A 24,534-nucleotide genomic window follows, 5' to 3' on the forward strand; every position below is an offset into this window, starting at 1 on the left:
CCGCCATAACTGCCGCCTTCTCCTTCATCCACTTCCTCTTTTCCTTCTTCTCCTCCTCCCCTCTATAGTCATACACTCGCTGGGCAATTGCCATCAATTCACTCCGGGACTTTCCTTGAAACCCATCCTGCTTTTGTATCTTTGTCCTTATATCTTTAGTGGATTGTGCGATAAATGAGCTATTGACCATCGCCGCATACTCGGGGAGGTCGGGGTCAAATGGAGTCCAGATTCTATAGGCTTCCATTAACCGTTCCAGAAAATCTCCAGGGCTCTCATCTGCCTTCTGGGTCACAGCCGAGACCTTGGACAGGTCTGTTGGCTTCCTAGCTGCCCTTCGAATACCTTGTAGGAGAGTTTCCCTATATGCTTTCAGGGCGTTTCGGTCTCCATCATTGTTTGCGTTCCATTTGGGATCAGACGATGGATATCGAGTGGGCCAATCTGTTTCTAACACTCTCTGTTCCTTCAAGTGTTCTAATGCTTGTTGATCTATCCTCCTTCTTTCCTCTGTGGTAAAAAGGGTATTCAGCAACTGCTGGCAATCTGGCCAGGTTGGTTCGTGGGCAGCGAAGATAGATGCCATTAAATCCACCATAGCTTTAGGTTTTTCACTAAAGGGTGGTGTGTGTACCTTCCAATTCATCAAATCTGTGGTGGTAAAGGGAACATACTGCATGGTGTACGTCCGAGGTGGGGGTCCACCATCGACTAAAGGTGCATCAGGTGGGGGTGGATTGTCCCATACCACCCGAAGGGGGGCAATTAGGTCTTCTGGTGGTGCTTCCTTGCACCTTTTTGCATAGTCTTTCAGTGCCTGATTACGGGCCCTGCTGTAGGCTGCCGCTGCACTTTTATGCTTAGGATTGGAAGACCTATACCGGCTTATCCTTTCGCTTAATTCTCTGAGGTCTGGGTATATTTCTTCCAGGGTTTGGGTATTAGGGACCTTCACCCTATTCCCCTGTCCCCCTTCTGCCCCAGCCGGTGGGTCTGCGTTCTGAGGCTGTTGTACTAGGGGCGCATAAGGGGGTGGCCGCGGAACCATAAGCTCCTCTTCTTGACTGTCCAGTACTGGCGGGTGTTTTGCTAACTTCTGTACACTGCAGATCTTAGCCCTTGGTGGCAATTTTCTGCACCCTCGCAGCCAAGGGGGATTATGGTCTGCAGCATCCTTCCACGTTGAGATATATGGGATCTGGTCTGGATGATTGTCAATTATAGTCCGCCATAAGGGATTAATGAGATTCTCATCAAAGCTTCCCTCGGAGGGCCAGCCTGTACCCTGTGTTGGCCAGTCTACTTCACACAGGGATCGTAGGCGTTCTTTCCTCAACGGGAATCCCCAATCGTCGCCCTCTGTGGCTTCCTTCCAATGGTCCAGAAAACACTGGAGGGGAGTCCCTTTGCTGGACCCTCCTCCCATCCTGGGCTGCTGAGGTACTCCGCTCCTACCAGGGTACAATCACACACCTTTCTCCACGTCCTGTCAGTGGCCAGGTGAGCTCTCGCTACCTGAAACCGCACCTCGGGACCACACGTCGCTTGGCTAGTGGCACTAACGCCCCGGCCTCTCATGCATACACACAATCACTGGAGTACCTTATTCACACACCACACACATATACCTCCCAAAGTTTTCCCCCTTTTGTCCTTTCTTGCCTACCTACACATATCTATGTATCTACCTGCCCTACCTGCCCTACCTGTCCTACCTGCCCTACCTGCCCTACCTCTGCGTATATGGGTTCGCCAGAGGACCCCTTACCTGCTGGCTAATACCATACGCTGGGGAGAGATCAAGTCCCCCTTCCTCTAATTAATATAGAGGGTCAGTACTCACCAAAAGCCGGCTGTCTTCCCTGTCTCCCCGGTTCTTTGTCCGTTGCCACTCCTTGCAGGGCGGAGGGGGGTCAAGATGCCTTCTGATCCCTTCCAACTCTTAAGACTGAGGTGGTGCGCGCAAGGTCACAGGGCTGTTGACCAACACCTGCCGCCCTACCTGGAGGCAAGGGGGCTGCCTCTGGTCGAGGGCTTAAGGCCCGATCCGAGTCCTTGACGGCACCAGAAATGTTACGCCTGTATGCCTTGACCCAATAAGACCAGAAGAAAGATTCAGGCAGCAAAGTTTCCAAAAGCAAAGTTTCTTTATTGCAATAAGGTGCATTCAGTAAGCAAAAGGCAAATGCACACCCCACCTCCTGTGGGGCAAGCTTAAGTACTCTCTATGACATAGTAAAGCTCCTCCTAAATCCCTCCTCCTGGCCTATCAGAACTAATATTATAATACTGCGTTAGCAAATCAGAACATTTCCTTTGTCCGGCTGCCTTTGTCTGTTTCAAGCTGCTTTAGCCGCCAGGAGGTGCTATATGCTATTATTTCAGTGCCTAAATGCCTAGCCGTTGACCCCCAACTGCACCTGGGACCTTATTTTGGCTTCTGCTGATGTTCACAGGAAATGGCTCGGTCATGGGGTTGAGTTGTGGTTAGCTCTTTCCCTGAAACCAGACTTCCTCTTGAAAAGAGGAAGTCTGTGGTCGGCCGTTTACTGGCATTCTGCTGATTTGCTAAGTTTATCTAAGAAGCTGCAATGTAAGGATTTTAGCTGGCAAAGTTGAAGCAAAGTTCAAGCAAAGTTGAATCTCTAAAATGGAGTGGGGGCATCTCCGAAATGGGGTTCAGGGGCTCGTATCTTGGTGCCTCAGTTAAAGTGCTAAAATTTGATAGGACACTGGTTCAGGCACGGGGGTGACAATCTGAGGTGGGGGAGTACCTCACTGAAACACCACAGGCTGGGAAAGACTTCTGTCTGAAACAGGAAGTCTGAGCAAGACAGTGTAGATAATACCAACTTTACCACTGGTCTGACTAATTATGTGACCAGGGTTTGATTTAGCTCAGTCTAGTCCAACATAATTTCATAATGTATATGGGGCTTAGTTTCTTGTAGTCTTCTTTGTAAATAACATGTAGCCCATAACATACCTAGAAGTTTCACTAACTTCAATGCATATGATTTAAGTAAGGCAGACTGCAAATGGTTCAAATCTGAGCCAGTGCAACTGTCATTTGTTGTTCAGTCGTTCAGTCATGTCCGACTCTTGGACCCCATGGACCAGAGCACGCCAGGCACGCCTATCCTTCACTGCCTCTCGCAGTTTGGCCAAACTCATGTTAGTAGCTTCGAGAACACTGTCCAACCATCTCATCCTCTGTCGTCCCCTTCTCCTTGTGCCCTCCATCTTTCCCAACATCAGGGTCTTTTCTAGGGAGTCTTCTCTTCTCATGAGGTGGCCAAAGTATTGGAGCCTCAACTTCAGGATCTGTCCTTCTAGTGAGCACTCAGGGCTGATTTCTTTGAGAATGGATAGGTTTCATCTTCTTGCAGTCCATGGGACTCTCAAGAGTCTCCTCCAGCACCATAATTCAAAAGCATGGCAGTGATCCATGAAGGGGGCAAGTGTCATAGCTCACTCCAAACAGCGGCATAGGAAGGGCAGGCGGTGGGGGCAGTCTGCCCCGTGTGTCAACCCTGAAGGTGGGTGACAAAATCCCCCCTGGGCGGATCACCACGCCACCCCCCTGGGCAGATCGCCACGCTGCCCCCCAGGGCGCCAATTGCTGTGCTGCTCGCACCCCCATGGCGGCTCGACCCACGCCCCTGGCTGGCTCGTCCCACCCCCCAGGTGCACTGCATGAGCGCCCCTCTGGGTGCCAGAGCGGCTAGCTCTGCCTCTGACTACAAAGAACTGTAAGAACAGCAAATACGGTGGGATCTGCTGGCCATTGTTCAGTTGTTTCTCTTAACCTCCATTCAGAAATTGTAATAAACCCTAGCAGAAAAGCCTTCATTCATCCTGATCTATGACCCGGGTAAAGTAATATCATCCCTTTGCACTAATGCTATCAATGGGACAACATAAGCTTAAATCCAATTACTTTGGCTTAACTAATATAAACTACTCATTGCAAATTACAAGTTAAATTCAAAAGATCTCCTAAGCCATGGTTTAGGTTATGGCAAACAAGCAAAGAATTCCACTTAGTAAAAAATAAAATAAAATAAAATGGTTTGATAACCAGATTTGTTAACAGACTAGAGTTAGAACAAAACACAGTTCTAAGTGTGGATGTTACATGAAACTGTAGTTCACTCTCACACACAAACGATGAACAGAGAAGAAATGTTGGAAACCCAAGACTCACCATGGCTTATTCATGATAATTAAACCATGGTTTCTTGGTGTTGTAGGAAAATACAGGCCCCTAAACTGAAGTTATTCTAGAAATGTGTCATTTTCCCATCTACATTCCTATCTGCCAAATATTAACAGCAAGGTTTGGGTCACAAACCAACCCATGTGACTATTTCCAAGGTTAATATACTGTAGCTGTTTCTTGTATGTGAACTTCAGGATAAAAATAGTAGAGGTCAGGAACTGAACCAAATAAACAGACAAGTACAAAAGGGGCAAGATGTCTTTTGTACAAAAAAATTACAATGAGGGCATAATTCTCTAAAGCAACCCCACAAACATTCTTTGACTCAATGTGCAGAATGTAGCCTTTCAACCATCCACAGTAGTGTGCCAAGTGTTTAAAACCTTCTTTTTTGAAGTTCAATTAGGCAGCAAATATAGAAAGTTTGTCAAACCTCTGCTGGGTTGCCATACATGACTTGTGGGTTGTGTTTGACTACATAGATCACAAGTTGTTCTTGACTACTGAGATTCATTCTGTAAGACAATAAAAATACTCCTGACTCTTCTGAGCACCAGGAAGGAATTATCCCCGACCCCGACCCCTACTTTCATATAAAGGTAGATACAGAGTTCAATATAAGAAACTAAGGGCTAATGTTTGCATGAAAAACTTATTTCTGTGATACTATTAGAGAAGGTGCAACTCCATCATCATAACTCTATAGTGAAAGCACAGAAATTGGATACATAAATTTAAACAAGGCAATGAAGCATGTTAGACTAGGGCAGGGATAGGCAACCCAAGGCCCGTGGGCCGGATGCGGCCCAATCGCCTTCTCAATCCGACCCGCGGATGGTCCGGGAATCAGCGTGTTTTTACATGAGTAGAATGTGTGCTTTTATTTAGAATGCTTCTCTGGGTTATTTGTGGGGCATAGGAATTTATTCAATTCCCCCCCCCCAATATAGTCCAGCCCACCACATGGTCTGAGGGACGGTGGACTGGCCCACAGCTGAAATACCGGTAGGTTGCTGACCCCTGGACTAGGGCACATTAGGAAACAAATATTTACCATTAGGATCTGATAACTGAGCAATGTCTGCTTATATTAATGAGTACTAAAGACACATTGTTTTGTTCATATTCAAACTTGTCAATAGTAAACTGTGACTGCATGAGCAATAGGATTTTTTTAAAACTCTTGTTTTCCATTGCATCTGAGTAAAAACGCCAAACAAACAAAAAATCCATAAAGTATTTTAAGCATTGTCTGATTGTACTGCTGGCAGCTTTTGCACAGTTTTCCCTCACCTGTTGTCCTAAAATTTAACAAGGATTATAACCAACATCCATTTGTGAACAGACCACAGTGATGCAGCTAAAAGTAGAATGTATTGTAGCTGATCAGTTTTTGCCATTTTAGTTTCACAGATAAAATCATAGCTCTCTCTTATTTAATTAAATGGCAAACTTCCCACCATGCTCATTCTGTCAGAACCACAATTCCAGCAGTCTTATCTTCTGATATGTAAAGATTTCCTTTCCTATTATCTTTGAATCGGAGTAGAGCTAAGACCAATTAATCATACTGGTAAGGTTTAAGAGAATTACCATCACCCAACCCTGGCATGCTTTCAAGTTATCCAAGGGACTGAATAATACATTTTTTTTCTCAATAGCAGCAGCAACAGAAGATTTTTTTTTAAGCTGTACAGAATAAGTTTATTTTGCAACAAGCTAAGATAACATTGGGATAAAACACAGAGCCTAGGGCTTGCCGATCAGAAGGTCAGTGGTTCGATTCCCCGTGATGGGGTGAGCTCCCATTGCTTGGTCCCAGCTCCTTCCAACCTAGCAGTTCGAAAGCACATCAAAGTGCAAGTAGATAAATAGGTACAGCTCCAGTGGGAAGGTAAACGGCATTTCCGTGCGCTGCTCTGGTTCGCCAGAAGTGGCTTAGTCATGCTGGCCACATGACCCGGAAGCTGTACGCTGGCTCCCTTGGCCAATAAAATGAGATGAGCGCCGCTACCCCAGAGTCATCCGCGACTGGACCTAATGGTCAGTGGTCCCTTTACCTTTACTTTTAAGATAACATGTAATTTTGGACCAGTCCATCTAGAGAAGTCTTGCGAGCAAACAATATTTTTAACGTTAAAAAGAGAAGGATAATTTTGGAGTGCTATTGTATGAAGACATGCCAGTTAAACTATCAGGGGCTCCTTCATAAACAAATGCTTTTCATCCCTTCTCCAGAGCTATCGGAATAGACCACAGGTGTATATGGGATACAGCTGGATTAAAACGCCTTATTGCTTTGGTGCAGGAAACTAGCAATGATTCTTATACCAGGACAGCAGCAACCAGCAGCCTCAGTATGCCACCTGCCCAGGAAACCCTCCACACAGGGCAATTGCCTTGGACAAGTGTCTTTTTAGGATGATATACTAAAGGGGAGCTAGAGCTCAGTTCTCTGAACGCTGCTCCTAATTAGCCAATCTGGCATCACCTACGTACAAATAAATATATTAGCAGGTTTGGGGGAAGTCATGCAGTAGTACAAAAGATGCAATCAAAGGAAATAAATTATATAATATCAGTGTATATTACTTCTTCAAGGCTTCCCGAATCTCAAGGGATGCTGCTGGTGATTCCTGTTGTAAATTATTACATATGTTGCTGTTCCACCAAACACCATGTGTTGCAGTACCTTTTAGCACTCATAGGTGGCATGTATTTCCCCTCCCCTGAAATGATTCAAGTTCCAAATATTTTTAAGCTAAAGAAAAAGATTCGAGTCAGAACTGACAACCTTGCTATGGTTAACAAAGAAACCAATCCATCCCTAAACTGAGCATCCATATATCTTCAAACACTGGCAGAAGTGGTAAACGTAGTGTAGCCTGTGTATGGTCTTTTGTTATATTGCAGATTTCACGGAATACTGCAGACCAGAGATTCTGCACTGGAGGACACCCAACCACAGGTGGAAATAGGTACCCCAGCCACCACAGACATGTCAGTATTCTGGAGTTAGTTTGGAAGTAACACAAAATATTTTGACCAAGGTCATACACCACCTGTGACAAATCTTATGTGCATTTTCTCTTATATCAGCAGAGAGTGATTTTGCTGGTCTATAGAGCTCATCTACAGTCCAAGCCTGTCTCCTAAACAGCCTTTAAACAAACAAAATTTTCAGGGGAAAGCGGTATGAGTGTTGCTACCACAAGACATGGTGATAGCTGCTGATTTAGATAGATTTATGGGGAGAATTAGACATATTGATGGAGGGTGCCTATCAACCTCTATTAGCCACAATAAGTAAATGGAAACTCCAGCTTCAGAGGCAGTGTAGCTTTGAACTCCAATTTGGTGGCTGGAAGACAGGGCAGTGTGGAGTTGTTGTCTTCAAACCCTGTAGGTTTCCTGGAAGTAACTGAATGACTGGAACAGGATACTGGACTAGACGAAGCCTTGGGTATGAACCAGGAGGATTCTTTTTGTGCTCTTTGATTCTTCAAGCATGGGACAAAACAATGACAAATGTTTTTAACCTGCCAGTGCTTAGCCTTGCCCAGAGTATAAAGGAAATCAAAGTAAAGGTTAAGAGAAGGAACAGAGCCTGGTGAACCTAGGAAAGTATAAATTTTAATGGGATAAAGCTCAAAGGAAACAAAACCTTATGAAGAAAAGGAACATTTCAGCACTGATTCCCAGCACAGATAACTCACACAAAGCATAGGGGTACAGATTCCTGTGATGAGCAGAATGGGAAGGTGGGATAGTCAAACTATCTTTCATCCCATTCAATGAACGCAATGGGGGTGGGAATTAACCACTTGTCTGTGGCTCTCAAAGGAGGTTCACTTGGCACTTTGGGCCTTTTCATATGTTGCTATTTCTTTTAGGTAGGGTACGTGTTTTTGAAATTCAAATATGACATCAGAGAGCTGGCTCCTTGGAAAGTCCACAGAATAAACCTAGATTTGTTCCTGGCAGGGTAATTTATGAAATAGAGAAAATGCAACATCCATCTCTCTCTTCTTCTTTTTAAAAACAAACTTGACTGGATGTATGAAAAATTCTTGTGACAGAACAGAGTATAAATCTAAAGACATATTCTTATTTAGAGTGCCTATTTAAACACACACTCTACATTATTTATTTATTTATTTACTACTACTACTACTACTACTACTACTACTACCACCCACTCTTCATGAGAAGGTCCCAGGGTGGGTTAGAACAACATAAAATACAGCATTAAAACAGTTTAAATCAAATGAACATAGCTGCAGCCTTGCTGGTAAAACTATTTATTTATTTGTAAAAGTATCTAAACCCCACCATCTCATAAAATGTCAGAGCAATGTGCAACAATATGTATGCAATAAAAATTTAAACACCATTCACAAAGTACAAAATAATTATCATAATGATTGTTTGTGAGGCTTTGTAAAGCTGTTCTTTTATATTGTATTTTTATGTTATGAACCGCCCTGAGATCTACAGATGAAGGGTGATATACAAATTTAATAAATAATAATAATGATTCCAATAATGCTGCCCTTAGATTTTGAACTTCCAGGAAACCTAAGAGGGTACAGTCATACCTTGGAAGCTGAATGGAATCCGTTCCAGAAGTCCGTTGGACTTCCAAAATGTTCGGAAACCAAAGCACAGCTCCTGCACTCAGTCGGAAGCCACAGAAGCAGCGTCGGACGTTCGGGTTCCAAAGAATGTTCGCAAACCGGAACACTCACTTCCAGGTTTGTGGCGTTTGGGAGCCAAAACGTCTGAGTACCAAGGCATTTGGGATCCAAGGTACAACTCTATATTCATTATAAGTTGAACAATGTTTGTTTTCAATCGTAGTTGTTTTTTTAAAATCACTACAGTATAGTTATTAATAGCTACTTTCCATCAGATCAATTAATTCTATTCCCAGTTTACTAGTCTATACATCATTTTAGGGGTTCTATAAATATTCATATCCTCCCATCAACTTTATAAACCACAACATGGACACAAGGAGTTGCAATGGTTCGCTAGCTTGACAGAAGAAGAAGAAGATGATAATTTATTACTTATATCCCGCCCATCTGACTGGGTTGCCCCTGCCACTCTAGGACAGTTCTTCTGTGCTGCAGACCTGACCCATAAACCATCTAAGTTTTCCTAGTGAATATTCCTGTGTTGTTGTTGTTTTTAATATTATCACATAATCACAGTTCTTTATTTAAAATCAGCGAAAGAGAGTAAGCCATTTTTGGAGAAGGGGAGTGTTTTTTAAAAAGGGGAGAACATGCAACCCCCCCCCCCAGAAGTTAATGGAAACACAACTTCCATCATCCCTTACCACCTCCTATGCTGCCTTGGACTGATGGAAGTGGGAAACCTGCAACACTTTAAGGATATAGCTGTCAACGTTTCCCTTTTTAAAAAGGGAAATTCCCTTATTCCGAATAGGATTCCTCGCAAGAAAAGGGAAAAGTTGACAGCTATTCTTAAGGACCATACTGCAGTCACTTATCTTGCTGCTTTGAAGAAATTTTTTATGAATGCTCTCAAATACAGCATAAAAATCAATCCTGAATGAATGAATGAATCCGCTCTGAATAACGTTCATGTCCTTTTTATGTAATGTTTGTATTTTTACTGAAGTGGACACCACAGCCAGTCTGAGGGATGAGCTTCATCACCACCAAGTTCTGAAGACTCCTCCTCAAAATGATCTATAATTCACAAAGGGTGCAGTGCAGAGTCTCCCTATAAAAGTCAATGGAAATGTTGAGCTATGAAGCCAAGTGGCACAAACCTTGTCTCCCTAAGAAATTGCCCAAGTTCCCTCTAAAGCAATCCCCAGCTCAGGAGAAACACCTCTAATCGCTCATCAGTAGGAATGAGAGCAGATGGGATTGTATCACACCGGCAAAGACAAATGCACAGTGTGCAAGAGTCATAAAAAGGTAAAGGTAAAGGTACAGGACAGTTAAGTCATAGAGCACCTTAAAGACTAAAAGAATAAGGCTGTGATCCTGTAAATCCCACTGGACTCAATGGGGCTTCCTTCCGGGTAGCCATGGCTAGAATTGCACTGTCGGGGTGCATTCTACTTACCTGGAAAGGAGACCCACTGAACCCAGCTGGACTTACTTCTGAGCACCACACACAGAGATGCACTGTGCTATTGTGGTGGAACAAGTTTTCCAGGTGTGGGCTAGAGCTGCAGCTTGTTGGAGTCTGCTGCGATGTTAGGAACTTCGCAGAAACCTCGTCCTTGTTGCTTTTCGACGCCAGCTGCTCTGAACTTCTCGTTTTCAAACCGAAGAGAGAAGGGCAGCAAGTCCCTTTAAATAAATATATAATGCATTTTAAAAATAAAAAAAGACGCAGTGAGAGACGCTTTTTCGCAGCGCAGCGCGCCCCTGACATTCGCTGTTTGGGGCGCTCTTCTTCTGCACACTGCAACTCCTTCGCTCCCGCCCCAGACCCACGAAGAGGCCGGTGGGTGGGGAAAGAAAGACAGACTCCCCCCCGGCTCGACATGCATCTCCCTCCCTCGGCCCACCTACGTGCCCGTGTCCGAGGAGGAAAAGTCCATTTCGGGTCCCGTAGGAGGAAGAGGAAGCCTCTTCGTCCCGAATGCCCTTTCCCACCTGCCCGCGCGCCTCGCCTTTACCTGCTCCTGCGCCTCTGCCATCCCTCCCGCCGCAGCTCCAACGCAGACGCCGCCGGAGGAGCGAAGCCAACGACACCCGCTTCCCCTCTCACTCTTCCCCGGACTCCATTCCTCAGGGGGCGGGGACCTCCGTGGCCGGCTTCGCCGCCGCCTCGAGCTGCTCGGCCAGGGAGAAAAGTGCCCCAGGGAGAAGGAAGGCGAAGCTGTTTCGAACAACGTGATTCTCCTCTCGCAGCAGTTGTGTGTGGTCGTTAGTTCCAGCCCGGACAGAGAGGAGGAGGAGATGGAGTCGGGCTGCTAGCGCCTTGGCAACTATTTAACCTCTCCAGCGCTCTGGTCATCATAATAAATGAGAGGCAAAAGCGCGGCCGGGGCTGTCCACACACTCCTCTCTCTCCCCCCGCCGTCCTGCGCGCGCCCCGCTTCGCGCGCCTACAAACTCCCCGAGGGCCCATCAGGCGGGAAAGCAAATGAGGGCAGAAGCAGCTGCGGGGAGGGAGAGAGCGAGACGCCGCCGCGGAAGGACGTGAGGCGTGGCGCGCTCAGTCTCAAGCACCATCGCCAGATGCTTCTCTTGTGTCAATGTCACACGACGAGGTGGTTTCAAGAGCTCTAGCCGCTGCTGAGCCGCCTGAGAGCGAAACGGTTTTTTTAAAAAAAAATGTTCTCGCTTATGAGGAACTCTCTCTGCAAGTTGAAAAGCAGCGCGCGCGCGCGCGCGCACACACACACACACCAGGCAGCGAAGTTCTAAGCCAGCCCTTGGCTTGCTATGCTGGTTCTAGCCGTTTGCTAGGAGTTTCATAAACGCGCAGGTTAGAGTGTCGAACTAGGAGGACCTAGGAGACCAGGGTTCAAATTCCAAGAAGCTCACTGGTTGACCTTGGGCCACTCACTGTCTCTCCGCCTATCCTACCTCACAGGGTTGTTGTGGGGATTAAAGGGGGAGGGGAGAACCATGAGCTCCTTGGAGAAGAAGGTTGGGATATACATGCTATAAATAAATACCTAATATAAAATAAATAAACCCCTCATGAGCTATATGTGAACCTGGTGCAAGCTCCCATCACTTATGATAACACCCTGATCATATAAGATTGCAGAAAAGGTCGGAACACTAATCCTTGTATCTGCCTGAAATACCTAGTTACCAATCTAGCAAGAAGAACAGAAAATGAAAATCTCTTTTAAAGTTACTTTATGATTCAGGAACGGTAAAGATAAATATGTGATCTTCCCAAAATTAAGGCAGTGTCCTCTTCGATTCAAATGTATCTCACAAAACACAACAGTACAATAGAATGAAGACACAATATTTCAAAGGAAGCCCCCTCCCCTGTCCATAGAAGCTAGAATCAAGGTATACTTAAATTACAGGTTTTCAATTGTTAGTTAGCTCACAGTTCCAAAGGGAACCCCCTCTCTGCTCTTCAGTGATCTCAGGGATCAACCCTACACTTTGCGGGACCACACAGATCAAAGGAATTGGTGAGAGACTCCGTTGCCTTGCTGATACAAGATTTCAAAATTCTTTTTGTGTGACTACTGTGGCACATCACTACGCTTGCTTTCTCTAGGCTTTGGGGTAGTTCGAGACTCTTTTACACTTTAGGACTAAGGTGTGAGTATGCCTTGAATGATTATTTCTCCTCCACATACCTGCAACCTTGCTGTCTAAAGTAACATCAATATACTCTTGTCTCTTTCATTTCTGATTAATAAACCAATCTTTTTCTACTTCCTGGTGTGACGAGTTCTTTATTGGGAACAGTTAAAGGTGTACACACATTTTTAATGGGCACATGTCCTTACCCCCCACAAAAGATTCCATTCCTCTCAGAAGTGTACATTGGATCTATAAACATGGTGGATACATACATGGATCTGATGTGTACGGGCACTTAGTTGTGTTCTACTCACACAAGGCCGCATATATCTGTGGCGCTGAGAAATACTTAAATAAATAGAATCCTACTAGGAAATGGCGGGAGAGAGCTGGAGAGTCCTCGTGGCTTGCAAGGAGACCCCACAGCCCAAAGAGGTCATATTGAGGGCGGAGGAAGCCCCGAAGAGACCTGAGGCACACTGGGGCTTTGTTTAGGCTGCTTACCTTCTCCACTTAGCAGCTGATATGCGGGGTAGTGCAGCAGCAGCAGCAGCTTTCCCATGCATCCTCCATCCTCCAGCTGGTCCCAGAGCTTTAACTCTAGTTATTTTGCTCTGGATTGGAGAGAGAGCAGCAGAGCAGGAGAAAATAGACATTTAGAGGCTTTTTTGAGGGTCCTCATTTTATGCGATTTCACTTATGCACGCGGGACATATCTGGAACGTATCCTGTGCCTGTGCTTCATAACAATACCCAGAGAAAGCCCATTGATTTCATTTAGTGTACTCGGAGTACAACCTAGCTGGATACAAAACCCCAAGTGTCTCATGATGCCAGTTTCATTATATGTTTAACATATGCTTTTTCCTGCATCAACATGCAGCAGGCACGAAACAGATTGCAGAACATTCCTCTTAGCAATATATACAGTAAATAGGTACATTTTAAATTCACAAATATAACACCGATGCAGAATAGAGACATGCAAGATTGTTGTCATTATGTCCACACACACCCTCCCCCTTGTAATCCCTATTTAAATTGTTCACTAAGCAGATTATGATTTTAAAATAATGGTGGGGCCATATTGTTAACGGGCAGACCGATCTTATTAATCCGCTTTATTGTGATAGAGCAAATGCTGCCTTGTGTCACTATAGCTATATTGGAATGCCATGTAGACTTATATTCAGGTAAATGTCTTTAGGAATGGGGGTGAAATAAATTAGAAAGGGAACAGGAAAATGACCATGTCAGCATTTCCCCTTTTCTCTCTGAGAATAATTAACTTTCATTTCAAGACATCATAGAATATAATTAGAGTAAAATTCAAATGGGACAGTCACCTCAAACATCTTCAAAACAAGTAGTGTAGCAGCTATTGATCCTGAGGAATCTCATTTTAATTAGTCATAGATACTCTTCTTTAGTCATTAATAACTGATTTTTCACCTATTAATATTTTGATTATTATACCTTTAAACATGCAATTAAAAACATACATAGTTCTTACTTCTTTCATTTCATTTTTATAACAGCATACAATGCACACAAACTCTTGTATAGTATGAGTGCCCAGATGTCAACAATTTGCTCTGTGACATATACTGTGATTCCCTTGGTAGATAGGAAACCAAGGAATTTTCTCCCCTAAATGATATGCACTAATAATTTGTGAACTGACAAAGGAAGGTTATAGGTATGAGTTTTTGAAAATATATGTATGAATAATACCAGCTTTGCTGATGTTGACCACAGCTCCTTGCCACCACCCAGCTGTTTGCAGAATGTCATTTGCTGTTCCAACTCAGGCAACAAAATGTCTTGAACCAGCATTGTGGGTGGGGGATGTTTTTGGGCAGAACATTAATGTGAGGGGGATGTTGAGAAGTCCTTCTCTGAGCTAATGCCCTATTCCATCTTCTCTTAGGTTCTGCAAAACAAAAAAGTCTGTAGAAGAATAAAGTAGAACTGCATTTAATGAAGATCTGCCTTTCTCAACTGTGCAACTGACTTTAATAGAAAGGGTTACATTTAACATAGGTCAAACTCGGAGTAGACACATTAAAATTAATAAACTTAGGTCCTTCAGTGTCAATGGGGCTTATCTGAGTAGAACTTTGTTGGCTACAACCCAAAGCATTCTTATAAAATGACAATAGATACAACTAGACTATTTCCTGGATTATTTGTTTTGGCAACGTAGTCTAAAACTTTCCTAAGGAAAACAAAACACCTTTTCAGATACAATAAATGTAAGGTTTGCAGATATATATTTTTTGCAGATAATGGGAACTGTGGAAAGTGTTTGTTGTTTCACCGCAGTATTTATTCTATTTTCAACATCTTATTTCCTAGCAAGAAAAGTCAGACCATCGAATCATATTCCTGGGAAAATAACAAGTCCCTAGAGATTTTAAAGTCCAAAGATATTGGCTGAACCGATCAAAACTTGGTCAGGGAAATTTTAGGAGAGAATAAATCCATCATTTTGATGTCATCATATGTCTCACTTTTTGCCCAAATGTCCTGTAAAGTTTGATGTCACGCTATTTTTAGTTAGGAAAGTTATCCATTAATCTTATCCATTGTCTAAAATAATAGTTGAATCTATACTTATTATGTTCACTTTACATATAGAGTAATGGACTGGGAGCAACACATACAGTGGTACCTCGGGTTAAGAACTTAATTCGTTCTGGAGGTTCGTTCTTAACGCGAAACTGTTCTTAACCTGAAGCACCACTTTAGCTAATGGGATCTCCCACTGCTGCTGCGCCGCCAGAGCACGATTTCTGTTCTTATCCTGAAGCAAAGTTCTTAACCTGAAGCGTTATTTCTGGGTTAGCGGAGTCTGTCACCTGAAGCGTCTGTAACCTGAGGTACCACTGTATCACAATGGCAATATTATCTTCCTAACATTTTTGTGCATATATCAATGGCATAACAGAATGCAAAGGCCCACTCAGCAACGAAGTTAACTGGGTCACCTTTGGCCAGTCGATCGCTCTCTGTCATATCCACACCATACATTTAAAGCACAATTCCCAGTACCCATGACCAACTACAGTTCCCTGGATTCATTGGGGGGAAGCATTGGGTTTTGAATGTATGGTGTGGATGGGCTCTATGTACTTAATGTTTATAGATCCAATAATTAACTTCAGAGGTGGTTTTAGGGTAGCTCAACTGGTTCGGCCACACTTGGTGCCGTGCTGCATGGGGCACCGCAACAATGCTGTAGAACAGAGCACAAGAGGTGGGGGGGGGGTGCCCCAAATTTTAGCATCGCACAGGGCGCCGCTGACATTTGAGAACCCCAAGTCTGCCACTCTTAAGTGACAACCATTATTTGCATATATTGTTGTTACAAAGGTTTCACACCACCACCACCCCATCTTTGCCAAGTGGTGCACGAGATACCAGGGGGTCCCAGGGGCTCATCCCAGGTCACATTTCCACTGAGAAGCAAGATGCAGTGGAGGCTGGAATGCCTTTAAGAAATATGGTTTAATTACACATATTTGCACTTGAATTTTAGATGGAAGGGGATGCAGATCTTACAACAATGTCATCTCAAGAGCAGCTTGTTCTTCACAGCAGCCCAGTTTGGAAACACAGCCATCCTAAGCACCATCCCTTTATCTCTGCTTTCCATCCAGCTCTAATGGCCGTTTCCCTTCAGTCCCCAACTCCTTGTCCTTCCTCCCAGAACCCCGCCAAATGCAGCCCCTCCTCTTCAGCCTCAGCCGATCCAAAGCTTGGTGCAAAAGGCACAGTTTTCCTGTGATGTACAGTAACCTTGGCGATTTCCGCCTTCCAAACTAACCCAGCCATTTGCTGGCTGGCACACAGCCTCAGTTATGCTGCTCACTTCTCTCCTCGTCTCTTGTTAGGTTAATCACTTCTTCATGGGCCCTCTGCCAAGTGGCCTCCTGGTCCCAGGAAATTGGTCTCACCTGTATTTTAGCACTTCACTAAATCCAGTGTCTACCATTTATTAATTTTAAGAATCTTGGGAAATCTGCACTACCTGCAAACTTATAACAATATAATAAAATGTAACTTAGGGGTTCTCTTGCTTGCAGAGCACAACTATAGTACCGAAGGGGAAGCTTTGACGGACACATAATCCCTTTGCTTTTTCTTTGCCATCCCTTTTATGAAGATTTAAAGTCAGTGCACTACTTCTGTTTTTTAGCGGCACGAGGCCAACAGGTTACTGGACTGCCTCTGTTCTGCAAAGTTCAATCTCAGGAAGCACTTTAAAAAGTACTAAATAGGAAGCCTCTGTATTCAGCTGTTGTGTGGGAGGTTGTTATGAAATGAAGGGTTTTTGGGTGTGCAGTGGCCCTTTTTATCCTTATCAGCCATTGGCTGTAGGGTACATTTGTCTTCCTGAATGTTGTATCTGAATGGTTTTGCACCCTGACTTTTTGGAGAAGGGATATGTGTGCATTTTTGTTAAAATATGGGCTATTATTTCATTATCCCTTTCTTGTTTATACCTGTATACCTGAAGGAGTGTCTCCACCCCCATCGTTCAACCCAGACACGGAGGTCCAGCGCCGAGGGCCTTCTGGCAGTTCCCTCACTGCGAGAAGCGAAGTTACAGGGAACCAGGCAGAGGGCCTTCTCGGTAGCGGCACCACTGGTGGAGGAAAAGGAGTGCAGGGGGAGCGCACCGCCCCCGGCAGCATGATCCCAGTGGGGTGCCATTGTGGTTGCCCCCCCCCATGCTGGGAGCCATGCCCCCGCAAGCAGCGTGCCCATCCCCTAGGACGCGCGGCAGCCCCACCCCCTGCTCTCCGCCACTGAGTGGCGCCCACCCTGTGGAACACCCTCCCATCAGATGTCAAAGAAATAAACAACTATCTGACATTTAGAAGGAAGCCCTGTTTAGGGAAGTTTTTAATGACTGATGTGTTAATGTATTTTTAATCTTTTGTTGGAAGCTGCCCAGAGTGGCTGGGGAAACCCAGTCAGATGGGTGGGGTATAAATAATAATAAATGTATTAATTATTATTATTATTATGTATTGTGTGATTAACTGAATTGTCAGATACTGTTTCATATCATTTGCTTCTTGTTGCTGTATTTGTTGCTTTGGATGTCCTTTTGGACGTAAGAAAAAGGACTACAGATAAAATAAGGGTGAATGATGAGTGATATAGGGCTAAAGTTTAAATATAAACTGGGTATGGGGACCCAGATGTTGGTAGATTCCAATTCCTCTCAGTCCTGGACAGACTGGACAATGGTTAGGGATGATGGGAGTTGGAGTACAAAAATACCTGGAGGAACACAGGTGCTTCACCCCTGACATAAATGAACAAGTCTTTCTATTGATAACACTTGCCTTCACAATCAATTTACTGTTGCAATCTAAGAGCACAATCCTATTCATGTCATGCCTACTCAGAAATCAGCCCCATTGAATTCAATAGGAAATGAATAGATTAAATTTACTTTCTGCTTTAATTATGTGTAGGATGATATTGTGTCATAATTCATTAAAAACAAGTGGGACTTTTTAATGCAAGTTGATAACCAGTTTGAAGTCTTCCAGTTAAGATTAATTTGGAAAGTATACACACACACTGCTTCTTAAGTACTTTGTAATGGCACAAGTACTTAGAACATTAGCAGCACAACCCTATACATGTCTGCTCAATTCTTTACTCACCTACCTGGAAGGAATCTCAAGTGAATTCCGCAGAACTTACTTCTGAGTAGACAAATTGTACTCTAAGAAAGAATAGCATATATTATTACTGTTCACCTTGTTTGCCACCATTCATGAGCTATTGAAGGCTATTTCCAATCAACTGTTTGACTTGACAGCTTATTCTTTCCATTAAATTTCCCTTTTTGCAGCCAGCTGTGCCTTGGCATATTCCTCAGGCTTCAGGCATTACTTCACATCTGTCTCCTTGATCCCCATGATCCACATTTTTGCTTTTCAGAGCCATTCATCATTATTTTCATTGTTTGCTCAAAACTACTGCAAGTTGGAAAAAAATACATGTTTTGAATGAACCGTTTCTAGATCAAGATTTTTCTTCATCTGCTTAGCATCATTCCAGGAAATTTTTTTCTGAAATTTAAATTTACAAACAGTGCTGTGATGTGCTGAATAAAATACCACGGAAGCTTTGTGGCAAGGTAGGCCTGGCCCTACCATTGGGCAGAGTGAGGCAGCTACCTTAGGCAGAAGATGGTGTGTACTTCCTCCCCAATGTCCCCTAAGAAAACCTGCTGCACTCAGGTGTACTGGATAACATTTATTGATTGCCACTGCTTTATGGCCAGCTTGGTCAGTATATGGACATGGAATGGAGAGAGGCTCCATATTGTCATTCACCTCAGGTAGCAAAATGTCTTGGGCTGGCCCTGCAAAGGAGGGTATTTGAAGCAACAGTGTGGTAAAAAGTTGCATTTATTATAATTTTTATATGAAAACAATATTTTTTCAATTAAGTATTATCATTTGCAAGATGATTTAGACCTTTTAGATATAGCAAAATGGAAAATTAATTGATCAAGTATCAACAAACAGAATGAGGCACTGAAGTATAACATAAAAGCTACCAACGTGAGGGCAGATTTCAAGATAACATTAAGGAAATCATATCCATTTGTTTACCCACAGATTTTTCCTTTTTCTGGGGGTGGGTGGGGGTGAAAATCATTGTTAGTTATACTCATTAATTTCAATGTACTCTACTATAAGTATGAGTAATATTGGGTATCACATATGTTGGTGTCCAGTGGTGATGTTGTGTCTAACCAACGATGTTCTGAAGCAGGGCTGAGGAAACTTGTTCTGCAGAAGTTGTGGGAACCCCTAATCCCTTACCACTGGCTTACACTGCCTAGGACTGATGCTAATTGAAGTCCAACACCATCTGGAGGGTCACAGTTTCCCACCCCAGCTGAAAGGAAGGAAATAGCATCTCAAAGCAAGATGAAAGGTGGAGTGCACCTGGTATACATTTTTACCAAATGACTCACACACACCTAACTTTCCGTCTTCCACCTGGCATGCCAGAGGCATTTTCACAGCTGAAGGATGTTATTACAGGTCAAGGAGGGTGTAGACCAGGACCAATGGGAGTGTGGCCTGAGGAGAGTCTTGTGGACAAGACAGAGAGTCCTGGAGAGTCACTATCCCTAATGGATCGAGAGTTCTGGGTTCAGAATGTTGCATGCCCCACTCTCTCACTGCCACATGCTTCAACACGTGAGAAAAAAAGTGTATAATAATAAAATCCGACTCCAGAATTTTTAGAGTTGTAAAAAATGTGCATAGGTAACACTCTTGTTCACATATTGAAAAATATCTCTTCAATTTTCATTTTCATTCTGGAAAAGAAAGTTCAGTGAATGAGGAAGGAGTCGCCATTTCTATAGCACCTCTCACCCCTGAAGACCTCCAAAGTACTTAGCAAATTTAGCAAGGAATATTATTTCATCAGCAACAGAAAGCTGTCCTCACTGGGGTGCATTCTGGCAGCTGGGAGACTACTCTGTCCAATGAAGACAACGGAGGAACTGTCTGAAGGCTTAGTAAAGTTACCACCAGTGGAATTTGTTCAGAATGATGGGTTATCACTCCTCATCTTGCAAAAAGCACTGCAGGATTTCTAAGCATCCATCAGAATATGGTCCTGCTGCTAAATCTGCTCCTGTCTCTATACTGTTAGGAGGTTTTATGCCTTTGCTTTTAATTTCATATATTGGATAGAGGTCACAGACTTTATATCGAAGACTTTTGAAAAACCCAGTGGCATCTCTCTGTCTATGGAAGAGGATGCCTTCAGGGGTTAAGGCAAACCACTGAAGAGTTACAGCACCTGCTGTGGCTGTAGAAGCAGTGCAGATAAAGGAGTCCAGTTTCACTGGTGCAGACGCACTATGACATTTCTCTCTGCGCTCCTTCCAGCTGTCATTCCTGCTCTGGATACACAACCTGATTGTCTCTCTCCAGGCACTGCAATCATCTGGTGCAGTACTTTAAATCATGAAAAAGCCAAGGTGTTGGTCCAATAGAAACAGCGGGTTAATATAGCTACCGGTATGTAGTCTAAGAAGTGGTGTTTTTTTCAAGCAATTGTTTCTTTTATAGTTATCTAATAGATGGTGTTGTGTTTTTTTAAAACGAAATATAAAATCAAAAACCAAAAAAATCCTTCTAGTAGCACCTTAGAGACTAACTAAATTTGTTCTTGGTATGAGCTTTCGTGTGTATCCACACTTCTTCAGATGCACACGAAAGCTCATACCAAGAACAAACTAAGGTGCTACTGGGAGGATTTTTTTGATTTTTGATTTTATATTTTATTTTGACTATGGCAAACCAACACAGCTACCTACCTGTAACTGTTTTTTTTTTAAAGATAGTGCCCCCAGTGTTTGTTATTAGATGTGTGTTTGCCAAGATGCATTCATATACATTTTGCAAACAGGAGCAGATCCAGCTGCAAATGAACTGCTTGCATATCAATATTTTTCAAGTGGTGCCACAATTTCCTGGTCCAACGGTTTAGCAGCAGGACAAAGATCTACAACAAATGACTTCTCCTCATATGCAGCTGGAGTGACTGCAATGAGCATTAACTGATCAGAGCAGCAGCAGTTATTCTATCTAGTCAATAGGCTGGTGTGCAGGGTGCTTGTCTTAATGTATGACAAGTGTGAGCAGTATTGTGTTAATGCCCAGAACTGCAATCAAATCAACATGGGGTGCTGCCTTTCAACTCATGGTGGGACAAAAACCATTGGGTTCTAGTAAACGTGACCCTAGAGTACAACTGCGGTGAAAGAGGCAAAGATCCAGCAGGCTTTTCTTATGTCTTTATATTCTTAACCATTTGCTATAGTTGCATTTGAAATACTGCATATGAATATTTCTCAAGCAATTATTTCTTTTACAGTTATCTAAGACTGTGCCCCCAGTGTTTGTTATAGATGCGTGTTTGCCAAGATGCAGTCATATACATTTTGCAAATAGTAGCAGATCCAGCTGCAAATGAAGTGCTTGCATAAGAATATTTTTCAAGTGGTGCCACAATTTCTTGGTCCAACAGCTTAGCAGCAGGGCAAAGATCTGTGACAAATGACTTTGTTCATATGCAGCTTGAGCGATTACAATGGTCACTCCATTTCAAATGCACCTACCTTTTCAAGGGACCTCGTCTGCATTCCAGATGCAGACCTGGAAAGAATGAACCCATCCTATAGAAGGCATGCCCTAGCTGTGCCAGCAAAACAGCAGCTTCCCACCCAGCTCCTCAAAGAGCCACAGCTTCTGAATTATGTTAAAAATTAGAAGTTAGGACATGCCACAAAAAAGCACATAAATTATACCCCTCCCCATTATAACACCAGAGTAAAAAGTATTTGCAATCATTACTTTCCCCCATGTCTTATATTGTGCAGAGTCCCTACCATATAAAAGTAATCCAATGCTTCAGTGCAACGTGCATCATGTGCAGGGCTGTGGTTGCGTTATGTTTTCCAAGTTGATGCCAAGGTAGCAAGTAGGAGGTAGGTGGAATAAATCATTCACTTGATTGTCAATGCTAAGAATACATGGCTAAGTGGGCGTAGCTAGAGGTATGACATCACAGCTCCTGATTTCTGGCAATTTGTAGAAGCATGGATTTATGTCAGAAGTGTCCTACAAGTAGACTTAACAATGGACCAAGCTTTCGCTGGTTGATTTTAAAATCAAAACACTTTCCATAGTAAACTCTCATAATTGCCATTATCTCTTTGCAGAAGGTGATTTAAATGTCTTAGTGATGATGCAGATCTGATTGGAATGATCCTTAAAAATTACCTCCTTGTCCAAAACCCATCAAACAAACAGACACTCATTGATTTTGTTTTAGCCCTAAAGGCTAATCAGATGAATGTTGATCACATAGTTCTACCCCATTGAGTTTCCAGCTGTGTTCTAGATATATTTGAATATTTGAAACTGCTTTAAAAAAGGGGGGTTGTCAGGTTTAAATTTTTATCAAGCCTCGCAGAAGGCAAATGAATAACACTGCATAAATACAAGCAGGAAGCAGAGCATAAAAAAATTAAGATCAGCTTGACCTACAGCTTCTGGTGACCACATGACAGAACACGTTATTTTAGCAGTGGGTAAGACACTGGTACTAAACGAGAGGCAGATGCATTGCCCAATTAATGGATTGGATCCAGACTTGGCTATACTTAGGGTAGACCTTTCGAAATGAGTGGGAGTTAAGTGCGCCATTATGTTCCATTGATTTCAATGGGGTTATGCTAAGCATGACTTGGGTTGGAATCCTAAACCCACTTAATTTGGAGCAAGCCCCACTGAATTCAATAGGACTCAATATTCCATCCCCCCACATCGCATTGACTTCACTGTGCATTGCAGGGATCTTAGCAGCCCAGCTTCTGTCTGCTCAGTGGCGACAGCAAAAGCAACAAACCCTGTAGGCTAAATTCCAACTGTTCACTATAAACACTTAGCACCAGTATAATGCTAGGAAGATTTTGTCTCTTCCTTTTTCCCTTGCTCAAAACAAATGGTTCTTAAAATCCTGTGGTGATGTTTTCCCCCTTGTTTTGGCACTTATAGGCTAGGGACATCGACAGAATGCTATCAATTTAACACTCCAGCAGCAAACCGGAGGCTCCGAACAAGTCCCCTGAAGCAAAACGGTACAGTTTTGCTTATTTCAAAAATGAAAGTCAATCATGCCAGCTGAGAAGCTGATACAAAATACCTGACGGAGCCCCCTTATTGGAGAAGCCTGCCCAGAACGTAAAGGGGCCAGGGGCCACAAGGCTTAGCATCCCTGAGTTTATATACAGTACTATGAGATTTAGAAGCACTAGGAACAATCTTACTGAAGAAAAATCTACCCACTGAAAGCCATTGAACAAGCAACTTCAGTTTTGCTTTAGAAAATAACATCAGCTGACTTTCAGGACTCAATACCAGCAAGCAACTAAGTGAATTGTATTCCTGTTCCAACACTGTATTCATTTGCTGGTCCAATGTGCATGCTGCATGACATGACACAACATGCATGAGCAAGAAAGAGTCATATTCTGCCTCAAGGTCATGCAGACTCCCTCTACCCTCTTCTCCTCCCACAGGGCCAGCCAGGATCCTTAAGCTTGTTCTTGCCTTTAAATTATCTCACTCCTATTAAAGTCATTCCAGCTATGCAGACCACAGCATTAGAGGTTTATCAAAGGTCCAAACCCTGCCCACCCCCCATTTTAAAAAGCAGCAGTTCTGTTAGGAGCATAGGAGGTTCCTTTATTATAGTGAATCAGACCATTGGTCTACTAACTCAGTATTGTCAACACTGATCGGCACCATGGTTTCCAAGGTCTCAATTTTACCTGGAGATGCTAAGAATTGAAGCTGGGACCTTCGGCATGCAAAAGAGAACATCTTAGTGCTTTGTTCCTTGTTTTATTTATTTATATGTTTATTTGATTTACAATTAAAAAAGACCAGCTCCCCGCTCCGGCGACAGTATGCAGCACACAACAATGCCAAGGTAAGTATTGTTCATTACATGGGTTAAGCAATTTAAGTACAAAGACATTGCTGAATACAAAAAAAAAATCATACAATGCCAGATAGCCCAGAATGCCGGTGGCACAAGTTGGCCCTCCTCTTCCTTATTCGTAAAGGTTATGAAATGTCTTTTGTTCATTGTGAAATATAAAGAAAAGAGACCCCATGACTTTGCCACCTAAATTCCTGTAACATAAAATCAGTGGCCTGTTGTCTGCAGAGAACTCATGGAAGGTTTCTGAGTTAGCCTTACGTTGCTGCACAATTGGCTCCTGTACGTGCTGTGTAAATACTCACACGCGGAGAGCTCAATGAACTGATCAATAAAGCTCAGAACTAAGTATTCTCTTAGGCCACCATGCTGCTCAAGAATGCTGTTAAACCATGGCAATAGCATAGTTATAACAAGGATCTAGTATACTCCCTGACAGCTTTACTATCTGAAGTGTGAGCAGGGATG

At 43.3% G+C, this 24,534-nt stretch overlaps 1 protein-coding gene across 2 annotated transcripts in view; it reads right to left on the reverse strand.

Annotated features, from left to right (window-relative positions):
* LOC117053061 (melanopsin) overlaps positions 1-11,303 on the reverse strand; it is a 56,737-nt gene extending 45,434 nt beyond the window's left edge. For both annotated transcript variants that reach the window (XM_033160548.1, XM_033160547.1), the window contains exon 1: positions 10,890-11,303. In XM_033160548.1, the coding sequence (XP_033016439.1) occupies positions 10,890-10,910 (21 nt within the window). In that variant the 5' untranslated portion in view covers positions 10,911-11,303. The remainder of the gene's footprint in view (positions 1-10,889) is intronic.
* Positions 11,304-24,534: the final 13,231 nt, after the last annotated feature.

This window comes from Lacerta agilis, chromosome 9, assembly GCF_009819535.1.
Source record: "Lacerta agilis isolate rLacAgi1 chromosome 9, rLacAgi1.pri, whole genome shotgun sequence".
In the NCBI taxonomy this organism is placed as follows: Eukaryota; Metazoa; Chordata; class Lepidosauria; order Squamata; family Lacertidae; genus Lacerta; species Lacerta agilis.